The sequence below is a fragment of the Penaeus japonicus genome, unplaced genomic scaffold (assembly GCF_977035675.1).
Source record: "Penaeus japonicus unplaced genomic scaffold, GWHDUDI00000001_assembly GWHDUDI00000013, whole genome shotgun sequence".
Classification (NCBI taxonomy): Eukaryota; Metazoa; Arthropoda; class Malacostraca; order Decapoda; family Penaeidae; genus Penaeus; species Penaeus japonicus.
Genome location: NW_028234415.1, coordinates 44512097 through 44534110, shown reverse-complemented (window position 1 = coordinate 44534110; position 22014 = coordinate 44512097). Strand labels below are relative to the sequence as shown.

Here is a 22014-nt window from a genome sequence, read left to right as displayed (position 1 = left end):
GTAGAAATCTCAGGGACTTGATTCTCGGTGTGCGTGACGAAGACCATTTGTCCTTCTTTGTTGTTGTTGTGGTGCTGCTCCTCCGCTCTCTTCTCTTCTCCCCCCCACCCCACCCCTTCATTCGGTTCCCACTGTCGTTAACCTCTCTTCCGTTCCCCTTTTTCTTTTTCCTTCTCTTTCTTTCTCTCCTAGATTCTTATCTAAAAAAGAAAATCTTTTCCCTCTCTTTCTTTCCTTTCTTTTTTTTTCGTTTCCCTCGCCTCTCCTCCCCTTCTTATTTTTTTCTCTTCTCTTTTCCCCTCCTCTCTACTCTTTCCACTATTACCCTCCCCTCTCCTCTTTTTCCCCTCTTCTCTACTATTTCCACTCTTACCCTCCCCTCTCCTCTCTTTTCCCCCTCCCCTTCCCTTCCTCTCTTTTCCCCCTCCCCTTCCCTTCCTCTTCCCTCTCTTTCCTTTTCTTTACCTCTTCCCTCCCTTTCCTTTTCTTCTCCTCTTCCTTTTTTCCCTCTCTTTTCTCCCCTTCCCTTCTCTCCTTTCCTTTCCTTTCCTTTCCTTTCCTTTCCTTTCTCCTCCCTCCCTTACCCTCTTCTCTCCTATCCCTTCCCTTTCATTCCTTCTTCCCTCCCCTTCACTTTTTTTTCCTTATCTCTCGTCCTCCCCTTCCCTTCCCTCCCTTTCGTTTCCTTCTTCCCTTCTTTTCCCTCCCCTCACCCACTTGCACATTCTTTTCATCTCTCTCGTCTGTCTTTCGTGCGCTGCCTCTCGTCATCATTTTGTTTATTTTTATCCTTTTGATTTTTGCAACCTATATTTCTCTCTCTCTCTCTCTCTATTACTCACGCACGCACGCACACACACACACACACACACACACACACACACACACACACACACACACACACACACACACACACACACACACACACACACACACACACACACACACACAAACACACACTGTCTCTCTCACTCTCTCATTCTATCTCTATCTTTTACTCTACTTCCTTTTTGTCGTTCTATTCTCTCATTCCATTTCGTTGACCTGTCCCTGCCTTGTCTCTTTCCCCGCGTTGCCTCACGTTTTCCCCTTTTTTTGCTTGCTTGCTTTCCATATTTTTATTGGTTCGCTTCCGTGATTGGTAAGCTGGTTGTCACTCTCTTCAATTTTTCGCTTGCCAATTTTACCTGGCTTTCTTGCTCCCTTGTGTCTCTCCTTTTTTTCATTTCTTTTTTTTTTCCTTTTTTTGCTAAATTTTCGTTCTTGATTCTATTTCTGTAACGCGCTCCCGGTTTCTTGTCGTTCGTCTTTTGTTTCGACTTGCATGGCGCATTCCCGTGGATGATTAAAATTTGTTTTATCTGTTATGGTTTCCTTTTCTTTTCTTTTTTTCCTTACGTTTCGTTCCACTTTCCGAAACGCGTTCCCTTTGTTTCGGGCGATGTTTCGAAGAGGTTTATTGATGTCTGTCGCGGCCTTAGCGGGAATCGATAATACGTGAACAGTTCCCTCGTGGAACACTCATTCAATGTCGTGTTTAGTATGTGATACAAATAGCTTGCCTTTGATAACTTCAGGGTGGATTATGTTTTTCTTTCTTTCTTATTTACGTTTGCAAAAGAAAAACAAAAAACAAATAGCATGGGAAGAAAGGTGGAAGTAGTGATAAGACTCGTCGAGGAATGTGGGTCGTAAATACAGACGGGTAATTCGCAATAGGCAACCGAGACGCACAGAGCAATCGAGAGGTTTAGGTCTAGTGTTTTTTTTTTTTATTATGGCGGGAATTAGACGACAGTGCGAAACAGATGTGATTGATGGAGGGCTACTCACTGGATTTTCTTTCTTCTCTTCCGGCTACGAGAGATAAAAAAGAGGGTGATGATTCAATTTCGAGAAGCCCGCCATTGTGACGTAGTTTCGTGACGCGTGACGGCTTAGTGGCGTGGGTGAGGGGGGGAGGGGGGGAGAGTGGACTTTGGGAGGGGGGGGGGGGCGTACTAGCTTTTCTATTATTCACTATAACCTTTTCGTCAGATCGAGGGATATACGCTTGTGTTCTGTAGTACGCGTCTTTTGGGTAAGGAAGGTTTATTTGCGTCACTTTTTTTATTCAGGAAATCCTATTTTTTAAAGGAATAGGTTTATGATTATTGTTATTCGTTACGCCACTTTCGACAAAAATGCATGGGAGAGAGATAGAGATAGAGATAGAGATAGAGATAGAGATAGAGATAGAGATAGAGATAGATAGATAGAGAGAGAGAGAGAGAGAGAGAGAGAGAGAGAGAGAGAGAGAGAGAGAGAATGCATCCCTGATTGTCCTGTATTGGATTTAGAGGAGGCAGAACACCGCATAGAAGTTATCACCATTACCTCAAAGGCTTAGAAAAGTTTAGAGAAAGAGAACCGTAGTTTAAAGAAATTTCACGGTTGCATTTCCGGGGTGAGGGGTAGGGGGTGAGGGTGGGGGGAGGGGACGGAGTGCCGATTGCGTTTCCATTGTTTTTGTTTTTTTTCTTCTGAATTGGTAATTTAATTAAAAATCACCGATTATACAACACGCACCACCCTTTTTCAACGTTGCGACGCAGCTGGTCGAGTTTTAATTTCTGCATTTCTTGTTATTAATTTGATTCTTGTTTGTCAAGCACTGTCCGTTGTGACAGCGGCTGACGTAATGACACGGGGCACGCTATGTGATAATAATAATTTTTTTTTGTCATTCCCATTAATTCTGAATCATTAATTATGTGTTGTCTGTTGTATTTATTCTCCTGCATTTCTTATGGTTATTTCTTTCGCTGGTTATAAGTTTTAGGAGGCTGTGGATCAGACAGTTAGTTGCTTTGGCGCGACTTAGATAAACGTTTTTATAATGACTGGCGTTTATTTTCTTTGTCTGTGGTTATGTTTTTTTGTGGTTATTCAGTTATGTTGATATCATTTTGTTTTTGTTTCTGTTTTTGTTATTATTATGATTATAATCATCATTACCATCATCATCACCATCATCATCATCATCATCATCATCATCATCATCATCATCATCATCATCATCATCACATCATCACCAATGCCATCACCATCACCATCTGTGTCATTACCGTTGTTGCCATGGTGAATTTCCTCCCTTTCCCCTGGTCCGAATGTGCGGTGCAAGAATAACTAGGCGAAAAGTAAATTTGGCGGCAAATTTGATCGAGCACCGCGGCCAACAGCGGCACCCCCCTCTCGAATCCGCCTGCACGTTCGGTCTAAAACGTGGTTGATTAGGAAGCGAAATAAAAATAAGGAAGGCGGGGACGAGACAAAAGGAAAGTAAAAATAGAGTCAGATATTGAAACGGGATGGGATGTTTTTTTATTCATTATTTTTGACATTATTATTATCATTTGATCTCGGAAATTATGGACATTAATGCGTCTCCCCAACGGAACCCGCACGCAGATGCTTCCAGAATGTCATGGAACTTTTAGCTATTTTATATATATATATATATATATATATATGTATCTTTTCATTTAGCTTTATTACTTAAATATGATTAAGCGGTTGGTAGACGGACTGCTATTTTGTTTAATGCTAGAATTTTACCTTATTAGATTGGGGGTCGAAAGTTAATCGTTGTCCCTCGCACGTTGAGCACACAAAATTCTCGTCGCGCCAAAGTAGATAATGACAAATAATGATAATGATATGATTGAGGGCTGAAATAAAAGGTAATGTCCTTCCCCTTAATTGATTATTTGATTTAGAAGGGGAAGGGAGGGGGGATTCTCCTCTCTCTCTCTCTATATATAATTTTTATACCCCCCTACCACTCCCTACCTCCCCCCCCCCTCTCCACAGTCTTTTTGAAAGGTCAACGGAAATTTAACCTGATTATAATTTCTTTTTTTCTTTTTTTTTGTCTGCTCGATATCGTGACTTTATTATATATGTGTGTGTATATTTTTTTTAGTCTTTGAAAGTCTACATAATGTTGATTTATGTTGGTGATTGATGTTGAGGTTTGAGAAATAGGAAGGGCGAGGGAAGGCAAGAGAATAAAGGAAGAAGTAGCAGTATCGGACGAGGGAAAAGGAACAAGACGATAACGGAAAGGAGAAGAAAGGAAAGAAAAGGGATAGATCATGATGGGTTTGGAGAAGACTGGGAGAAGGAGGGGAAGAATAAGGAAGAAAGGGTTAGAGAAAGTGAGATATATATATGTGTGTGATTCTGTGTGTGTGTGTGTGTGTGAGAGAGAGTGTGAGTGTGAGTGTGAGTGTGAGTGTGTGTGTGTGTTGGGTGAGTGTGAGTGTGTGTGTGTGTGTGTGTGTGTGTGTGTGTGTGTGTGTGTGTGTGTGTGTGTGTGTGTGTGGGTGGGTGCGTGCGTGTGTGTATAATGATGATGTAAATAAAAATGATGATGGTGATTACGATAATGGTAATGATAACAACATCAACAACAATGATAATAATGATAATGATCATAAAGATTATGATAAGATCATGATATCATTAGCGATAGTAATAATGATAATGATGATAATAATGATATTAATGATAATAATGATAATAATAATGATATTAATGACAATAATGATAATAATTATGATAGTAATAACAATAATAATTTTAATAAAGATATTAGTAATGATGATAATAATGACATTAGCAAAGATGATAATAATGATGACAATAATGATGATAATAATGATAATAATGGTGATAATAATTATGATAATAATAATGATAGTGATGATAATGATAATAATGATACCAGTGATATTAAGGATACTGATTATTATGATAATGATAATAATAGAATTAGTGATAATGATGATAGAGATAATGATAATGATGAAAAGAAGGATAATAGCAGTCGTAGTGATGATATGAAGAGAAAAAAATATCACGAAAAGGATAAGCATAAAGGAAAGAACAAAATTTTTGAAGTTAACAAAGAGAAAAGCAGGAGAAAAATAGCTTAAGTGAAGTATAAAGTAAAGCAGAAACTTGAAGAATATTCCATTACAAGATCAATATCACTTGGTCCAAAAGGGGAATATTGTTTTCGTCTTACCAAAAAAAAAAAAAAAAAAAAAAAAAAAAAAAAACACTATGTTCGCATTTATTTATTAACAAAACAAACAACAGCAATAACAAGCCAAAAAAAAACAAAACTATATATGTTCGCATTTATGGTAATAGCACACGGGGTCCTCGTTTAGCCCGTATTTCGTGAAGATTCGGAAAGGAAAAGAAAAACCATATTCCTGGGAGAGTTTTATGCCGCCGTGGAATTGTAGCTTTGAGATATATATATATATGCCATGACGTCATCATGTTTCCTGAGTCTGGTTTTCGAGACGCGGTAATAATTCTCTGCGTTTTCTGCAGTGTGGATATACCCCCCCCCCCCTGCATGCGTTTCTATTGCATCTCTGTGCAGTTGTGAGGGATATGAAATGTGGTCCGTGGTTCAGGTTATGAGAGGGAGGGAGAGGAGGGGGATAGAGGGATTTAGAGGGTGAGGGGGATAGAGGAGGGAGGGGGAGATAGGGAGGGGAGGGATAGAGGGGGAGGGGGAGGGAGAGGGAGAGATGGGGAGAGGGAGAGATAGGGAGGGGGAGGGATATAGAGGGAGGGAGGGAGGGAGGGAGAGATGGGGAGAAAGAGAGAGACAGACAGACAGACAGACAGACAGACAGACAGACAGACAGACAGACAGACAGACAGACAGACAGACAGACAGACAGACAGACAGACACACAGACACACAGAGACACACAGACACACAGACAGACAGACAGACAAGACATTTCCCCACGAAATATTCCTTCTCACGAAAATTGGCGGTTCAGCATTCGAATCTGGTATGGGAAGAAAATGTGAAAATTTAAAGGCAGACATTGATAACCCGTTGACGCGGAGAGTGCTTGTGTGCATGTGTACGCACACTGACCAATGATCAACTCGTTTAGCCAACCTCACTTTTTTTGCCCTTGTTTCTTGACCTTTATTTTATTTTGATTACTATTATTATTGATGCTGTCGTTATAATGTGAGTAATGATCTCTCTCTTTCCATCTTTCGCTTTTTATTTTATTTCTATTTCTATTTCTCTCTCTCTCTCTCTCTCTCTCTCTCTCTCTCTCTCTCTCTCTCTCTCTCTCTCTCTCCTCATCTGCTCTTAACAATCCGCTTCTCTCTCTCCTTCTCTCTCTCTCTCTCTGTCTCAATAAAACGTCAAAGTTTAAAGTCAAAAAGTCTCTCTCGATCCTCTCTCTCTCACCTCTCTCTCCATCCTTTCTCTCTTCTATCTCTCTCTCTCTCATCCTCTCTCTCTCTCTCTTCTTCCCCCCCCCCCCCCCTCTCTCTCTCTCTCTCTCTCTCTCTCTCTCTCTCTCTCTCTCTCTTTCTCTTTCTTTCTTTCTCTCTTTCTCTCTCTTTCTCCACCCTTTCGCTTTCTATCTCTCCTCCTCTTCCCCTCTCATTCTCACTCTCACGCACTCACTCTTCTCTTTGTTTTCCTTCTCGTTCCCAATTACTTTCCTCACTCTCACACTGTCACCCGCTCTTACCTCCTACATTTTATTACCTGTAGTTATATTACGGTTCCTTTGAGCCTGACAAAAAGTCCTAAGTTTAGATATTGCAATAAGCGTATGAAGGAGCATGCATTATTTGACAGTGCACAGCTTGCAGAATACGTGGACATGGAAATATTTTTCTTTTTCGTTTTCTTTTCTCTTTCGTCGGGAGTTGTGTCTGCATGTCAGTTTCGCGATACGTACCTTTCATCGTATAAATCTTTCTTCATTTCCTTATAAGGTATCTTTCTTTTTGCGATATTTTACGACCTGGTTGAAGATCCCTTAACGGTTTTATGTCGTGTTTGGCATTTTATGGTCATTTGGGTCGATTGGGTTTGTCGAGATGTTGTGATATAGAATCGGGATGGGAGGGCAATGATGGAGTATGTTTTTGTTGTTGTTGTTGTTGTTGCAATTTTGATGTGGCTGCTTGAGTGAAATTTGGTTTTGTTCGGGGGTTGGAATGTATGTGTGTGTGCTTAAGGGGATATGCTACTCGTTAAGTACAGTTGGTGGGGTTATATTATACTGGGATTTTCTTATTTGAGTGTGTGTGTATTTTGAGGAATTGGATGTGAAATATGGCGTATATAAGTTTTAGTTTTACGTATAAGTCAGTCCTTTCAAATATCTTATTTGTTTTTCATATTTACAAGGCAGCAGACACGTTGCAGGTAAGACAACAAACACAAACAAACGAGACGATAACATCATACTACTACTAATAATAATAGCTTTTTTCAGCCCAGTACATGACTTACCTTCCCTTCCCATAATAATCGTTTTTTTTCAAGACAGTGCATGACTTACCTTCCCTTCCCATAATAATCGTTTTTTTTCAGCCCAATGCATGACTTACCTTCCCTTCCCATAATAATCGTTTTTTTTCAGCCCAATGCATGACTTACCTTTCTTTCCCATAATAATAGTTTTTTTCAGCGCAGTGCACGACTTCCCTTCCCTTCCCATAATAATAGTTTTTTTCAGCACAGTGCATGACTTCCCTTCCCTTCCCTTCCCATAATAATAGTTTTTTTGAGCACAGTGCATGACTTCCCTTCCATTCCCATAATAATAGTTTTTTTCAGCCCAGTGCATGACTTACCTTCCCTTCCCATAATAATAGTTTTTTTCAGCCCAGTGCTTGACTTACCTTCCCTTCTTACCTTCCCTTCTTCCCTTCCCTTCTTACCTCCCCTTCTTACCTTCTCTTCCCTTCGTCTCGTCCCCAGACATGTGAGGAGGTGTCGGCCAGCGTGGCTCCGTACAGGGAAGAGAACGGGCGACTCCTGACGCAGCTCAACACCTTGCACATGGAGAACATTGCACTCAGGGAACAGAACGAGAAGCACAGCAAAGGTAAAGGGGGTGGTGGTGGGCGTCGCGTTATGACGAGGGGGCGAGGGGAGGGACGAGGACGAGAACGTCTGTGGGTGGAAAGGCGTGGAGGGGGGTCGGGGTGGGGGTGGGTGGGGTTGGGATAGGGTAGTGGGTGTCGTGTTATGACGAGGGGGCGAGGGGGCGAGAACGAGAACGTCAGTGGGTGGAAAGGTGTTGAGGGGTGTGGGGGTGGGTGTGGGGTGGGGATAGGGTAGTGGGCGTCGTGTTATGACGAGGGGGCGAGGGGGCGAGAACGAGAACGTCAGTGGGTGGAAAGGTGTTGAGGGGTGTGGGGGGTGGGTGTGGGGTTGGGGTTGGGGGTGTGGGCGTGGAAGGAGATGGGTAGGGTTTGATGTAGGTGTGGGAATAGGAGGGGAAAGGGTTAGCGTGGACTTGATGGATGGATATGTGTAACGAAATTTGGATTGATGTTTTTTTTTTCTTTTTTGCTTTTAATTGATGCTAGTCATTTAGTCAGATACATGTATGATTGATAATCGAAAACTGCCATAGAATGATAATTAATCTGATACCATCTTACATCAGCCAGAGAGCATTAATAATAATAATAATAATAATAATAATAATAATAATGATGATGATGATGATAATAATAAATAATGATAAAAGTTGATAGCGAAAATAATAATAATGATAACAATGAAAATGCTATCGGCTTATAATAATTCTGCACCGCCAGAGCTCCAGAATGCCCTGCAGAAGCTAGAGAAAGAGAACCGAGATCTGCGGTTCCTGGCCGGGGAGTACCAGAGGCAGATCGAGGTCGTGGAGGCCGAGTCCAGGAGGAAGAGCGACAAGATCCTCCAGCTACAGGAGAAGAACCTCCAGGCTGTCATCAGTACCCCAGGTGAGGAGCGCGCGCGTTTTTTTTTCTTCTTCTTCTTTTTCTTTTTCTTTTTCTTTTTCTTTTTCTTTTTCTTTCTCTTTTTCTTTTTTTTTCTTTTTCTTTTTCTTTTTCTTTTTCTTTTTCTTTTTCTTTTTCTTCTTCTTTTTCTTTTTCTTTTTCTTTTTTTTCTTTTTTTTCCTTCTATCTTTTCTTCTTCTCTATTTTCTTTTTTTTCTTTTCTTCTTTCTCTTTCTTCTTCTTTTTCTTTTTCTTTTTCTTTTTCTTTTTCTTTTTCTTCTTCTTTTTCTTTTTCTTCTTCTTTTTCTTTTTCTTTTTCTTTTTCTTTTCTTCTTCTTCTTCTTCTTCTTCTCCTCCTCATTTTCTTCTTCTCCTCATTTTCTTATTTTTCTTCTTCTTCTTCTTCTTCTTCTTCTTCTTCTTCTTTTTTTTTTCTTCTTCTTCTTCTCCTTCTCCTTCTTCTTCTTCTTCTTCTTCTTCTTCTTCTTCTTTTCTTCTTCTTCTTGCGTTCTTCTTGAATTCTTCTTCATCGTACTCTTCTTCTTCTCTTCTTCACACAATTACCCTTCTTAACCCGAATTCTCCCACCTCCTCCTCCTTCTTCTTCGATCTTCTATCTTCTCTCTCCTTCTCCTTCTCCTTCTCCTTATTCCTTCTCCTTCCTCCTTCTTCTTCTCCTCCTTCTTCTTCTTCTTTTCTTCTTCTCTTCCTCATCTTCCTTCTCCTTCTCCTTTTCTCCCTCCTCCTCCTTCTCTTCTTCTTCCTTCACGCTTCTTCTTCTTCCTCCTTCTCCTTCGCCTTCTCTTCTCTTCTTCTTCCTTGCTTCCTTCTTCTTCTTCTTCTTCTTCTCTCTTCTTCTTCTTCTTCCTTCGTCTTTCTCCTTCTTTCTGGTCTTCTTCGGTCCTTCTTCTTCTTCTGTCTCTTATCCATGCTAGTTCTTACTTCTTCTTCTTCTTTGCCTTCTTCTCCTTTTCCCCCTTTCTTCTTCTCTTCGTTTGTATGCTAAGATTGCGTGAACGTTTACTGACCAGATGTGATGCAATCTATGGTAGATTATCGTAGGCCATGGACGAAGTGATTAGATTGGATCCATAAACAGATCTAGGATGAAATTGAATGAATCAATCGTCAGAGCGAAATCCTCAGAGAATATGGTTGAAACTGGTAGTATAATTTATTTATATTCTTCTCTTCTACTCATTCTTCATTCTTTCTACTTTCTACTTCTTCTCTTTCTGCTCGCTTCTCCTTCGTCTTTCTTCTTCTCTTCTTCTTTTCCCTTCTTCTCTCCTTCTTCATCTTTCTTTCTCCTTCTCTTTCTCTTCTTCCTACTCCTTCTTCTTTCTTCTTCCTCTTCTTTGCTTTCTTCCTCTTTTCTTCTTCTTCTTTCCGTCTTCTCCTTCCACTTCTTCTCCCACTTCTCTCTTATTCCCATTTCTTCTTTCTCTTCTCCTTCTTCCCTCCTTGCCCTTCCCTCTTTCTCTCGTCTTCTTCTCCTTCTGCTTCTTCCTTTTTTCTCTCTTCTTCTCTCTCTCTCCTCTTCTCTTCCTCCTTCTTCTCCTTCTCTTCTTCTCTCTTCGTCCTCTCTCTCTCATTTTTCCTCTCCCATCTTATCTCTTCCTTCTTCTTTCATCTTTCTCACTCTTCTCTCCCTCATTCCCTCTTTCCAACTCTCTCTTCCTTCTCCTCTTCTTCTCTCTCTCTTTTTTCTCTTCCTTCTTTCTCTCTTCCTCTCTCTTCATTCCTTCTCTCTTCTCTCTCCTTCTCATTTCTCTCTCTTCCTTCTCCTTCTTCCTTCTTCTTCTCATTCTCGTCTTCTTCTCCTTCTCCTTTTCCTTCTCCTTCTCTCTTTCTTCTCTCTTTCTCTTTCTCTTCTTCTTCTCTTCTTCCTCTTTCTAATTCTCTCTTCCTTCTTCTCTCGCTGCTTCTCTCTTCTCGCTCTTCTTCTCCTTCTCCTTTCTCCTTCTCTCCTTCTTCTCACTTCCTTCTCCTTCTCCTCTCCTCTCTATCTTCTTCTCTCTCTTTTCTTCACACTCCTCTCTTCTTCATTCTCTCTTTCTTCTTCTCTCTCTCCTTCTTCTTCCACTTCTTCTTCTTCTTCCCCTTCTTCTTCTTCTTCTTCTCCTTCTTCTTCTTTCTTCTTCTCTTCTTTCTCCTTCCTCTTCTTCTTCTTCTTCTTCTTTTCCTTCACCTCCCACCCCCCCCGTTTCCTCCCTTTTTTCTCTCTTCGTCTCACTATCTTTCTTCTTCTTCCTTCGCACCTTCACCTTCTTCTTCTTCTTCTTCTGCATTTCTTCTTCTTTCGCTCCTTCGCGATTCTCTTCATCTCTCTCTCCTTCTCACTCTCCTCTCTCTTCTTCTTCTCCTTCTTGTCTCTTCTTCTTCTCCATTCTCCGGGCACGCTCGCTCTCTCCCTTCTCCTTTTCTCTTCTACTTCTTCTTCTTGCTTCTTCTTCATGCTTCTTATCCTTCTCTCCTTCTTCTTCTTCTCATACTTCCCCTTTTCTTCTTCTCCTTCTTTTTCTCCTCTCTTTCTTACTCTTTCTCTTTCTTTCTCTCTCTTTCTCTCTCTATTCCTTCTTCTTCTTCTTCTTGCCTCTTCTTCTTCTCCTTCATCCTGCTTCTCCTTCTTTCTTTCGTCTTCTTCTTCTTCTTCTTCTTCTCTTCTACCCTCTTCTATTCTTCTTCTTTTTCTCTTTCTCCCTTTTCTTCTTCATCTTCTCCTTCTCCCTCTTCTTCTTCTTCTTCTTCTTCAACTCTTCACTTTTTTTCTCCTTCTCTCTTCCTTCTTCTTCTTCCTCTCTTCTTCTTTTCTCTCTCCTCTTCTCTTCTTCTCCTCGCTTCTTCATCCTCCTTCTCCTCGTTTCTCTCTCTTCTCTCTCTTCTCTCTCTTCTTTCTCTCTCTCTCTCAGTCTCTTCTTCTTCTCTCTCTTTCTTCTTTTCTCTCTCTGTCTCTCTCCCTCTCTCTTCTTCTCCCTCTCACTCCTTCTTCTCCTTCTCTCTCTCTTCTCCCTCTCTCTTCTCTCCTTCTTCGATTCGTCCTCGGTTCTTCCCCTCTCTTCTTCTTCCCTCTCTTCATCTTCTCTCTTCTCTCTCTCTCTCCTTTCTCTCTCTCTCTCTCTCTCCTCTCTCTCTCTCTCTCTCTCTCTCTCTCTCTCTCTCTCTCTACTCTCTCTCTCTCTCCCTCCACTCTCTCTCTCTCTCTCCCTCCCTCCTCTCTCTCCCTCTCCCCTCTCTCTCTCTCTCCTTCCCTCTCTCCCTCCCTCTCCCTCTCTCTCTTTCTCCCACTGCCAGTCTCCCTCTCTCTTCCTCTCCTCCCTCTCTCTCCATCCTTCTATCTCCCTCCTCGTTATTGCTTTGTTTTGTTTTATCATCCATGCGATTTGTTTTCTTCATATTCGTGTTTATTTATCCGTGTTGGTTTGTCCGTTTGTCTGCTAGATTGCGTGAACAGTTACTGACAGATTGTGATGGCAATCTATGGGTAGGTTATCCTTAGGCCATGGACTAAGTGATTAGATATGGATCCATATACAGACCTAGAATGAAATTGAATGATTCTTCGTCAGAGCGTATACTCAGAGAAAATGGGTTTACTGGTAATAGGAATGGTCTCTCTCTCTCCCTCTCTCTCGCTCTCTCTTCTCTCTCTCTCTCTGTCCTCTCTCTCTCTCCTCTCTCCTCTCTCTCTCTCTCTCCTCTCTCTCTCTCTCTAAAATCTCTCTCTCTCTCTCTCTCTCTCTCTCTCTCTCTCTCTCTCTCTCTCTCTCTCTCTCCCTCTCACCTCCTCCTCCCTCTCTTTTCCTCTTCCTCTCTCTCCTTCTCTCTCTCTCTTCCTCTCTCTCTCTCCCTCCTCTCTCTCCCTCTCTCCCTCTCTCTCTCTCCTCCTCTCCCCTCTCTCTTTCTCCTCTCTTCCTCTCTCTCTCTCTCTCTCTCTCTCTCTCTCTCTCTCTCTCTCTCTCTCTCGCTCTCTCTCTCTCTCTCTCTCTCTCTCTCTCTCTCTCTCTCTCTCTCTCTCTCTCTCTCTCTCTCTCCTCTCTCTCTCTCCTCTCTCTCTCTCTCTCTCTCTTCTCCCTCTCTCCTCTCTCTCTCTCTCTCTCTCCTCTCTCTCCCCCTTCCCTCTCTCTCTCTCTCTCCCTCCCTCCCTCCTCTCTCTCTCTCTTCCTCTCTCTCTCTCCCTTTCCATCTCTCTCTCCTCTCTCTCTCTCTCTCTCTCTCTCTCTCTCCTTCTCTCTCTCTCTCTCTCTCTCTCTCTCTCTTCTCACTCTCTCCCTCTCTCTCTCTCTCTTTCTCTCTCTCCTCTCTCTCTCTCCTCTCTCTCTCTCTCTCTCCCTCTCTCTCTTCTCTTCCCTCTCTCTCCCATCTCCCCTCTCTCCTCCTTTTCTCTCCCTCCTCCCTCTCTCTCCCCCTCTCCTCTCTCTCTCCTCTCTCTCTCTTCTCTCTTTTCTCCCCCTCTCTCTCTCTCTCTCTCTCTCTCCCCCTCTCTCTCTCTCTCTCTCCTCCCTTCTCTCTCTCTCTCTCTTCCCTTCTCTCTCTCTCTCTCTCTCTCTCTCTCTCTCTCTCTTCTCTCTCTCTCTCTCTCTCTCTCTCTCTCTCTCTCTCTCTCTCTCTCTCTCTCTCTCTCTCTCTCTCTCTCTCTCTCTCTGTCTCTCTCACTGTTTTGTTTTTCTTTTTTCCCATTTCTTTGCTCTCTTGTATTCTGTGTATGTTGGTCTTTGTGTGTGTGTGTGTGTGTAGTAGTAGTAGTAGAGTATAGTACAACTATTTTAAAAGTTAAAGAATAGATGAGAGAGCCAGAGAGAGAGCAAGAGAGAAAGAGAGAGAGAAGGAGAGAGCGAAAGAGAAGGAGAGATGGAGAAAGAGCAAACGAGAGTGAGTGAGAAAGTGAGAAAGCAAGATGGAGAGCGAGAGTGAGAGGGAGATGAGAGGTACAAGTGAAAATCATACCAACAAAAATTCACACGCCCATTTCTTGCAGGTGGTCGCAGAAAGCCGGTACCTTTTCAGCGCCAGCGCCTTGAAATCACATCTCATCTTCCAGAGAACAACATGTCTTCCTGTAACAAGTGTTCAAAGTAAGTTATATATTTGTCTTTATTTTGAAAGATTTGTATAGGTTATGTGTTTTACTAAGGTTGTTATTCCTATAGGATTGTCAGCATATCCTGTTTTATTGATGTGATAAAATATATGAAGTGTACTTGATTGGTTTGATATGTATTTCAGTGAAAAGAAAATGATAATAGGAAGGTTAGAAATGAGGAAATTATTTGCTTATATTAATCCATTCTCTTGTGATTTTTGTTTTGAATGATAAAGAAAATTGAAACTTTTGCCTAACACCTGAGGATAGTTGATTATTGCTTATCACCCTTAGGTTTAAATCTGCTTTGCTTAACTCTCTTTTAAACCTTTTTGAACTTTTGCTCTTTTTAAAACTTCAGCTTCTATTCCACAAACTACTTGCCATAAGTAATCAGGACTTTCACCCGTAAGCTTGAGATATTTCAAGAGGAAAGAGGATATAAGAGGAAAATTTTGTGTTTTCATCATTAGTCATCTCAACAGTGTATATCTAAATCATCTTCAATGTATCAAAATTTTTTATCTGAAAAGATTCACTTGTTAGAAGATTGATGTGTGAATGGTGTAGTTTTACTTCCCTTTTAAAAAGTAGGAATATAATGAGACTCATTTGAACAGGTGTGGGTGTGCTGCTGGTGCAGGTCGTCAGCAGAACAACAACGATGCCTACCTTGCTGATCTTTTGCGCATGACAGACCAAAAGCTCCTTGACCTGCAGCAGGAGGCAGAACGCAGTCAGCGACAGACCAAGGAGTATGAGAACCAGTGCTCCACTCTCAGGAAACAGGTGAGGGGGAAACAGAAGGAGGCTGAAATATTAACCTTTTTGATGAGGGAAATATTTTTGGAAACTTAATTTATGAAGTTCAGTTAGCACGGTGATATAGAGGAGTTTGTTTTCAACTTATTAAGGAATTCATTAACTTGGGACTTGACTTGCAGACAATACCAGACTTCAGCAAACTGCGTTATAGTTTCTGTATCATGTTCTGCAACATCATTTATTGAAGAACTTTTTTCAAGTTATCTTTTTTGTTATTTTTATATTCATAATGAAGTGAAACTAGTTTTTCTTTTAAAAGATAAACTTTACTTGATAAAAAATAGATTATATGGCCTTTGAACAGCTTTATTACCAAATCTTAGCAGATTCCATCGAAAACTAAGATCTATGTACAGTAAATATGCATGTATATATTTACTGTATGGTTTATATAGTGCTTAAATAGAGATGAATGGCAAGATTAGTCATCTTCGTTTTTACTGAAATCATTCTTGAATTACCATTAACTTATAAGCAATCCATAACCCTTCCCAATTAGGTTGCATCCAGAGAATCAGAGATCACAAGGCTTCAGGGCTTGTTGGAGGGAGGGCGGACGGTGGCGGCTGTGCTCGAAGACAATCGCATCCACGCGGCTCATGAGCACCTCCACCAGCTGCAGCTTCACAATGATCTCCTCACCAAGACCAACATACAATTGGAGAATAAGCTTAAAAGTAAGTCTGAGATGTTGTAATGGTTATTGATTGTACAGCTGATATGTCTTTTCTGTGAGGGTTCAGAAAGATGTTTTTTTTATTTTTTTATACATTTATGTATATTTTACTCATTCTGTGATGAATAAGCTTCTTTTCATATTGATTATTTCAACTCGTGTCACCAGACATTCTTGGAGATACACATGAAGCCATGAACAGAGCTGTAGAATTGGCTGACGAGAACACAGACCTCACCAAGGAACTCCATGATGTTGAGAAGACCAATCGCCTCCTGGAGGAAGATGTTCTCAACACGGCAGAAACACTCACACAAAAGTTGCAACGCACAAAGGTGAGCGTTGCTTTTTTGATAAGCTAGTGTTCATACCCTCCTCCCTTTCCGACCAGTAATTGATATTTCAGAAACTGTGAATGTATGGTGGTGTAATCATTATTCTACTAAATGGACATACCATTAGTGTTTGTATCTGATCTTGTCTTTTTGAGTATTGTAATGTTTTCCATTATAGTTAAAAATATGAATTCTGTTTTTTTTATGATAATAAATGTTGCATGTGTCTGTTAAAGAGCAAACTTTATTCTTGTTTCAGTCTAAACTCATAAGCTGTGAATCAGACCTTGCCGAGCAACACCGTATGTTTCACATCATGAGAGACGAACGTGACAGGCTCTACAAGGAGCTGATTCACGTGCGACATGACCACTCACGGCTCACCCACGATCACACACGCTTAGTGACAGAACGGGTACCAATGCTAGATGAAAACAGGCGTATGGAGGACCTCTTGCGGAAAGGACAGGAAGAGAAAAAGACGTTGGTGGATAAAATAAATCATCTAACAGTATCATGTGAGTTACTTTAAAAGGCAAATATGACTACCGAGTGATAATGTTAAATTTGTGTGGATATCAGGTGTTTATTCTGATGCTTGGTGAGAAAGCATGCAGCAATTTCTTGCCTACAATTGATAGAGCCTTTATGCAGCATCAATTTACCGATTAGATAGGGCTAAAATTAAAGTGATACCCCCATTCCAACAGTACAAGAAGCAGAAACCGAAAAGCTTCGCCTGACAGATGAAGGAGAGACCCTTCGCAAAAAGATTGCAGACTTAACCGAGGAGAAGGACACTGCCGAGCAAGGGAAGTCCTTCTACTCAAGCGAGACGGGGAAGTTGCAGGGCCAGAATAAGGAGCTGGAACAAGAGAGAGACTATTACAAGGAAGAGATGCAGAAACTCCAGACGAAACGGATGGAGCTGGAGCAGGAACTTGACTTCTTTAAGGACCAGTCTGGGGAGGTCTGTGGGTTAAACAGATTCACTGTATCCTTTACTGGATGACTTTCCATTGCTTTACTCTTTAGAGCTAAATTACCCAGTATTTGCTACTGTTATCTTTGTAGTTGAAGGCATATTAAAACATAAAAGTGAAAAATTGCATAAAAGCACATTAACCAAATATTGCTCTCTCCATGTTTATTTTCTTTAAATACTTTTTTTCGTTATTTTTGTAAAAACGATATGTTGAATTAACCCTTTAAGTGTTACATATTGTAATAAACATGTAACTGTGATATTTGTCATATGACAATTTTTTTACTGATCAGGCAAGTTTTATTGTTCCAGAATATAGTTTCTTTTCTTGTAATATGTAAGGTATATATCTAGAATAGTATTCTAGAACTTTCCTTTTTTGTTTGATTTTTGTGCACTAGGGGTTGACCAGATTTCCCAGTGATGCAATTTAAAGCTTTACATATTTAGATCAATATAATTATTACAGCTGTCAAGAACGAAACAAGCTTTGGAACAATCTCGAGAGTACATGACTGATGACATGTCTAAACTGCAAGCTCAGCTCAAACAACTGCAGCTTGAAAGGAATTACTTCAGTGAACAGCTAAATGTGGTAAGATATTCAGGGTCAATATACTTTTTTTTCTTTTTCCCTAAAATTTAACTCCTTTTGTTTGTTGTGCTTATTTTCCTTGTTGATTCTTTGTCTTGTTGAAAGAAAGTTGTATGAGAAGAGAAAGTAAAAAATCCATATTTGCTCACAGTTTGTTAAAAAAAAAGTCACAACAGAAAAGAAAGTAAAAAGTCATGATAAAAGAAAAAGATCAAAGAATACTCACAAACGTTTTTTTAGATTAGTGTTAATTTTATAATGTTTCAGAATCAAGATGAGAAGCGACAGGCTGAAAGGGAACGAGAGTACTACAGCGAACAGGTTCTTCAGCTACTAGATATTCTCAAGTCAAAGCCAACATCAACACCGTCATCACCAATGCAAATAGGAAGAAGGTCGAAGCCTGTTTCTCCAGTAAGTAAATTCATGTCTGTGCACTTAACCCATTAGCAGTAGATGGCACGATTTGCTGCAAAGGCAGAGTTGGTCAGCCATCCTACTGCACAAATATTTATTTAAAACCGTGACCAATGGGTTAAAGAAGTGGATGATGAGTAGATATGGTATATACTTATTAGAAAGAAGATAACTCTCAAGAGTTGATGGGGATGTATTTGGGGTTAAGGGCTTTGATTATTGTTGCATCTCTCTCTAAGGAAAATGAACTTGCCCGAGTGTGTCACGAAAGGGACGTCTTGAAGCAAGAGAGAGATTTCTACAAGATGCAGTATCAGTCGATGAAGAATCAACAACAGGCGCCATTGTCAGGCAGATCAGGCAGCTCCCCTGTATCTGGTCCCACTGGAATCCCTACATCAGCAGGGTCTGTTCCAGCAGGGGCACCAGGGGTAATGCCAATGGGCCCCTCAGGGATTGTCCCTCCGCCAGCTGGTCTTATGGGTAGTCCTGCATCAGGATCGCCCCCACCCAGACCTCAATCCGTACCTGGTGCAGGTGGGTTGCCCTGAACTTGTGCTTTATTATAGCCAATTTAAGGCTGCTTTGGTATAGTTGACAAATTTTGATATACATGATATGAAATCTTGAATACTGTATTCACATTACATTTTACTTCTGTGGTCACAGCTGATGTAGATGCTGTCAGACGAGAGCGAGACTTCTACAAACAACAGATGGAATACTTCCGTCAGCAGTATAATGCACAAATGTCCCGCATGCCCTCTGCAAGTGGAATCCCATCAGATGGTCGGCCAGCAATGGCCAGGGTAATTTTTTTTTTATATTGTGTTTATTGCTCAGTAAATGCATATGTATAGATATAAAGAATGATTGGTTATGTGATATATGGTATATTCCCTCCCAAGAATCTATGATCAGTCATATGATTTGATTTATAGGCTTAGTTTTTGTCTTCATTTGGAAACATCCATATGTTGCATATGTATAGATATAAAGAATGGATTATTTTCTGATTTGTTTTGCTTATATGAAACAAGCTAAGATATAGCATCCAAAACAATATGTCTGAAGCTTGTAATGTATGTGGTAAGATCAGTAGTAGATTTTAGATATAAGATGGGATGATGCATTTGATGAAAACAAAACAACAAAGGGAAACACAGGAAAACACACAAGTAGGCCAAAGGCCTTTTTGATTGACCTAATATAAGCCTTTGACATATTTGTGTGTTTTCCTGTTTTCTCCTTCAGGGTTTTTTGTTTTCAACTTGTTTAGCATGAATCCTGCAGATGAATTTGATATGTACATTATTGGGATCATGAAAAAGAGTACAGGGTGATTACCATCTCTTACCTCTTAAACAGGGTTCTTCAGACACTTCGCCTCCTGTGGACCCAGACTCAGCAGCTCTCTTCCAGCAAGAGAGAGATTTCTTCAGACAGCAGTATGAAAATTTAAAGGCTAGTCTTGCTCAGCCTGTCCCTCAGGTAACTTGACTTTTCAATATCTTTGTAATTATTATCTTAAAAATGCTTTCCCTTTTTTTTTTTGCTCTAGGAAACTATTTTCTCTTTTATTTTCTCCAGAAGATATTTAAAGATATAGCAGTCTTTCATAGTGTTAACTGTGTTATTGCAATTTCAAGAGAGGAATGGAAATTTTATAAGAATATTCAATTTTCCACATTTTTTTTCTCTTTGAGATAAAGAATAATAAATAATGACACATGCCAAGAATATTGATGTAAGTGGATTAATCTTTTATTCAGTTTGAAGATAAAGATTAACTACAACCTCCTTTTGCAGGGAGATGGTGCTAAAGAAATTGATATCAGTAATGTCGTGCGAGAGAGAGACATCCTACAACAGGAGCGGGATTTCTTCAAGAACCACTACAATGAAATCTCTCGCAGGATGGCTCAGGCGGCTATATCAACACCTTCTGTGCCTCAGTCCATTGTTAGTTTTTTTTTCTTTTCTTTTTTATTGACTCTTTGTAACCTTGGCTTGATATGACTGGATTTTAATTATGTGTTAGATTCCAGTGGTTGACTATTTTCATTTTAACAAATACTTTTCTTTCCAGAAACAAGAAATAGAATCGTTAATGACAGAGAAACGAGGGGTTGTAATAGCCAAAGCAGATTTAGAGGCAAAGGTAAATATTTCTTACATTATTGTAGTCTTATTTTCAATTTGATTTGCAAATTTGTTATTTTCTTCTTAATGACTGTAAGAGGTAGAGGCAGTAATTTATACGATGAATAAGTTTCAATTAATTTTAGTATCTTGCTAATAGCCTCTCTTCTCCCATTTCAGGTGAGAAATTTAACTGAAAAACTGAGAGAAGTTGAGCAGGAGAAGAATGAAATAGACAACCACACGAGGGAGCTTCACGCTGCCATTGAAAAGTAAGTAGTAGAAAGGGGAAAAAAACAATGTTATTTGTAAAGTGAATGAACTGTAGAAGATACACCTGAGATACTGATTTTTGTAAAGGAGAGACCTTGCTTTGTAGATATTTTTCTTTTTAATTTCTTTGAATTTTGCTTAGATATTCAAAGTAGCCATAGACTCCATGGGAAAATTGCTAACATTACTTGTGTATATTTGTTTTATTATTATTTATTGACTCGGAATGACATTTTCTGTGTATGAAGGATGTATGTCCTTGTAACTATGCCGTGTTTGTGTAGACTTCAAGTATTTGTTTTAGTATTATTTATTGACTCGGAATGACATTTTCTGCGTACGGAGGATGTATGCCATTGTAACTATGCCATGTTTCCGCAGACTTCAAGATGCTGCCACTCAGAGGTATCCGCCATCCACCCAAGCTTTCATCTCGGAGATTAGAAAGGCCCGTGACGCGGCCATGGCAGACCTCGACAAAGTGAAGAAGGAACGGGAACTCCTCAGGGAAAAGCTGAGGGTATGTTGAGTTTTATTTATTTTGTTATTGTTATTATTATTATTTGTTTTTAGTGTTGTGAATTTCTCTTGTTACTTTGATTATGTATGCCTTGCTATACGTTCACTTGATAAATGAGTGATTGGTCACGTGATATATGGTATTTTCCCGCCTATGAATCTATAATCTGTTATATTGTTTGTGATTGGTGACGAGATTGTGTGATGACTATGTCGCGCAGTGGAGAGCATACTCGCCCACACTAGGCTTAGTCTTTGTCTACAGTTGGAAACATCCATATGGTCTCCCTGCATCTTGCAAGTAACTGTCTTTGTGTGATCATCGTCATTGTCATCATCGTCATTGTCATCATCATTGTCATTGTCATCATCATTGTCATCATCATTGTCATCATCATCACCATCACCACCACTACCATCATCATCATCACCACCACCACTACCATCATCATCATCATCATCATCATCATCATCATCATCATCATCATCATCATCATCATTATCATCATTATCATTATCATCATAATCATCATCATTAATACCGTCACCACCACCATTAACCCCGTCCGACCTAACCCCCCCAGAGCGCAACCTCGAGCCAAATGCGCGAGAAAGCGACCCTGGAGGAAGAGGCCTCGAACCTCCGCCACCAGACCGAGGAAGGAGGCAGGATAGCCACGGAGTTGCATCAGAGGTTGCAGTCTCAGGGGTCGCTCATTTCATCGCTGCAGGATCAAGTGCAGGCCCTGCAGGAAGCCCTGCAACAGGCTAATAATGAATTGGGTCTGCAGGGCAAGCAGTCTGATGATATGAAGTAAGATTGTTTGTTCGGTTCTCGTTGGTTGGAAGTTTAGGCAATTTGGGTTGTCCTTTTTGGTTATGGTTAGGGCCTTTGGGTGCGTTTGGATATTTTAACTATCTTTTTATTTTTTTTTTGGGGGGGGGCGGTGGGTAGGAAAACCAAAGAGTAATTGTGGAGTGTGTGTGTGCGTGTGTCCGTTTGTCGGTCTATACGCCTTTCTGTTAAAATCAGGTGGAAGGGTATATTCCTGAGATGGTTTTAAAGATAGGACTAATGTTGCTTTTGGATATTGCAAATAAAAAAAAAAAAACGATTTAGGACTATATTCTGTTTTTTAGGGATGTTCCTGTGAATGGTTAAAACATGTTACCAAAAATTTCGTTAGTTGTGATGTGGGGCACAAGAAAAAAAAAATTCATACGGACACGAAGGTGTATTGGAAAAAATCTTGAAAGTCCGTTTTTTATCGGCCATTCAGTAGCTATCTATAAAACAAATATAGGTATATACAGATTAAGTTTAGAATATCAACT

At 40.3% G+C, this 22014-nt stretch overlaps 1 protein-coding gene across 2 annotated transcripts in view; it reads left to right on the top strand.

Annotated features, from left to right (window-relative positions):
- The window catches only part of LOC122255001 (uncharacterized), a 46405-nt gene that overhangs the window by 23523 nt on the left and 868 nt on the right, over positions 1 to 22014 (top strand). For both annotated transcript variants that reach the window (XM_086543611.1, XM_086543612.1), the window contains 18 exons: positions 7817 to 7943; positions 8665 to 8832; positions 13808 to 13904; positions 14533 to 14701; positions 15237 to 15414; positions 15582 to 15748; positions 16008 to 16266; positions 16459 to 16718; positions 17203 to 17328; positions 17596 to 17742; positions 17985 to 18282; positions 18415 to 18554; positions 19114 to 19236; positions 19555 to 19707; positions 19835 to 19906; positions 20068 to 20159; positions 20542 to 20680; positions 21264 to 21493. In XM_086543611.1, coding sequence (XP_086399737.1) covers positions 7817 to 7943; positions 8665 to 8832; positions 13808 to 13904; positions 14533 to 14701; positions 15237 to 15414; positions 15582 to 15748; positions 16008 to 16266; positions 16459 to 16718; positions 17203 to 17328; positions 17596 to 17742; positions 17985 to 18282; positions 18415 to 18554; positions 19114 to 19236; positions 19555 to 19707; positions 19835 to 19906; positions 20068 to 20159; positions 20542 to 20680; positions 21264 to 21493 — 2945 coding nt within the window. The remainder of the gene's footprint in view (positions 1 to 7816; positions 7944 to 8664; positions 8833 to 13807; positions 13905 to 14532; positions 14702 to 15236; positions 15415 to 15581; positions 15749 to 16007; positions 16267 to 16458; positions 16719 to 17202; positions 17329 to 17595; positions 17743 to 17984; positions 18283 to 18414; positions 18555 to 19113; positions 19237 to 19554; positions 19708 to 19834; positions 19907 to 20067; positions 20160 to 20541; positions 20681 to 21263; positions 21494 to 22014) is intronic.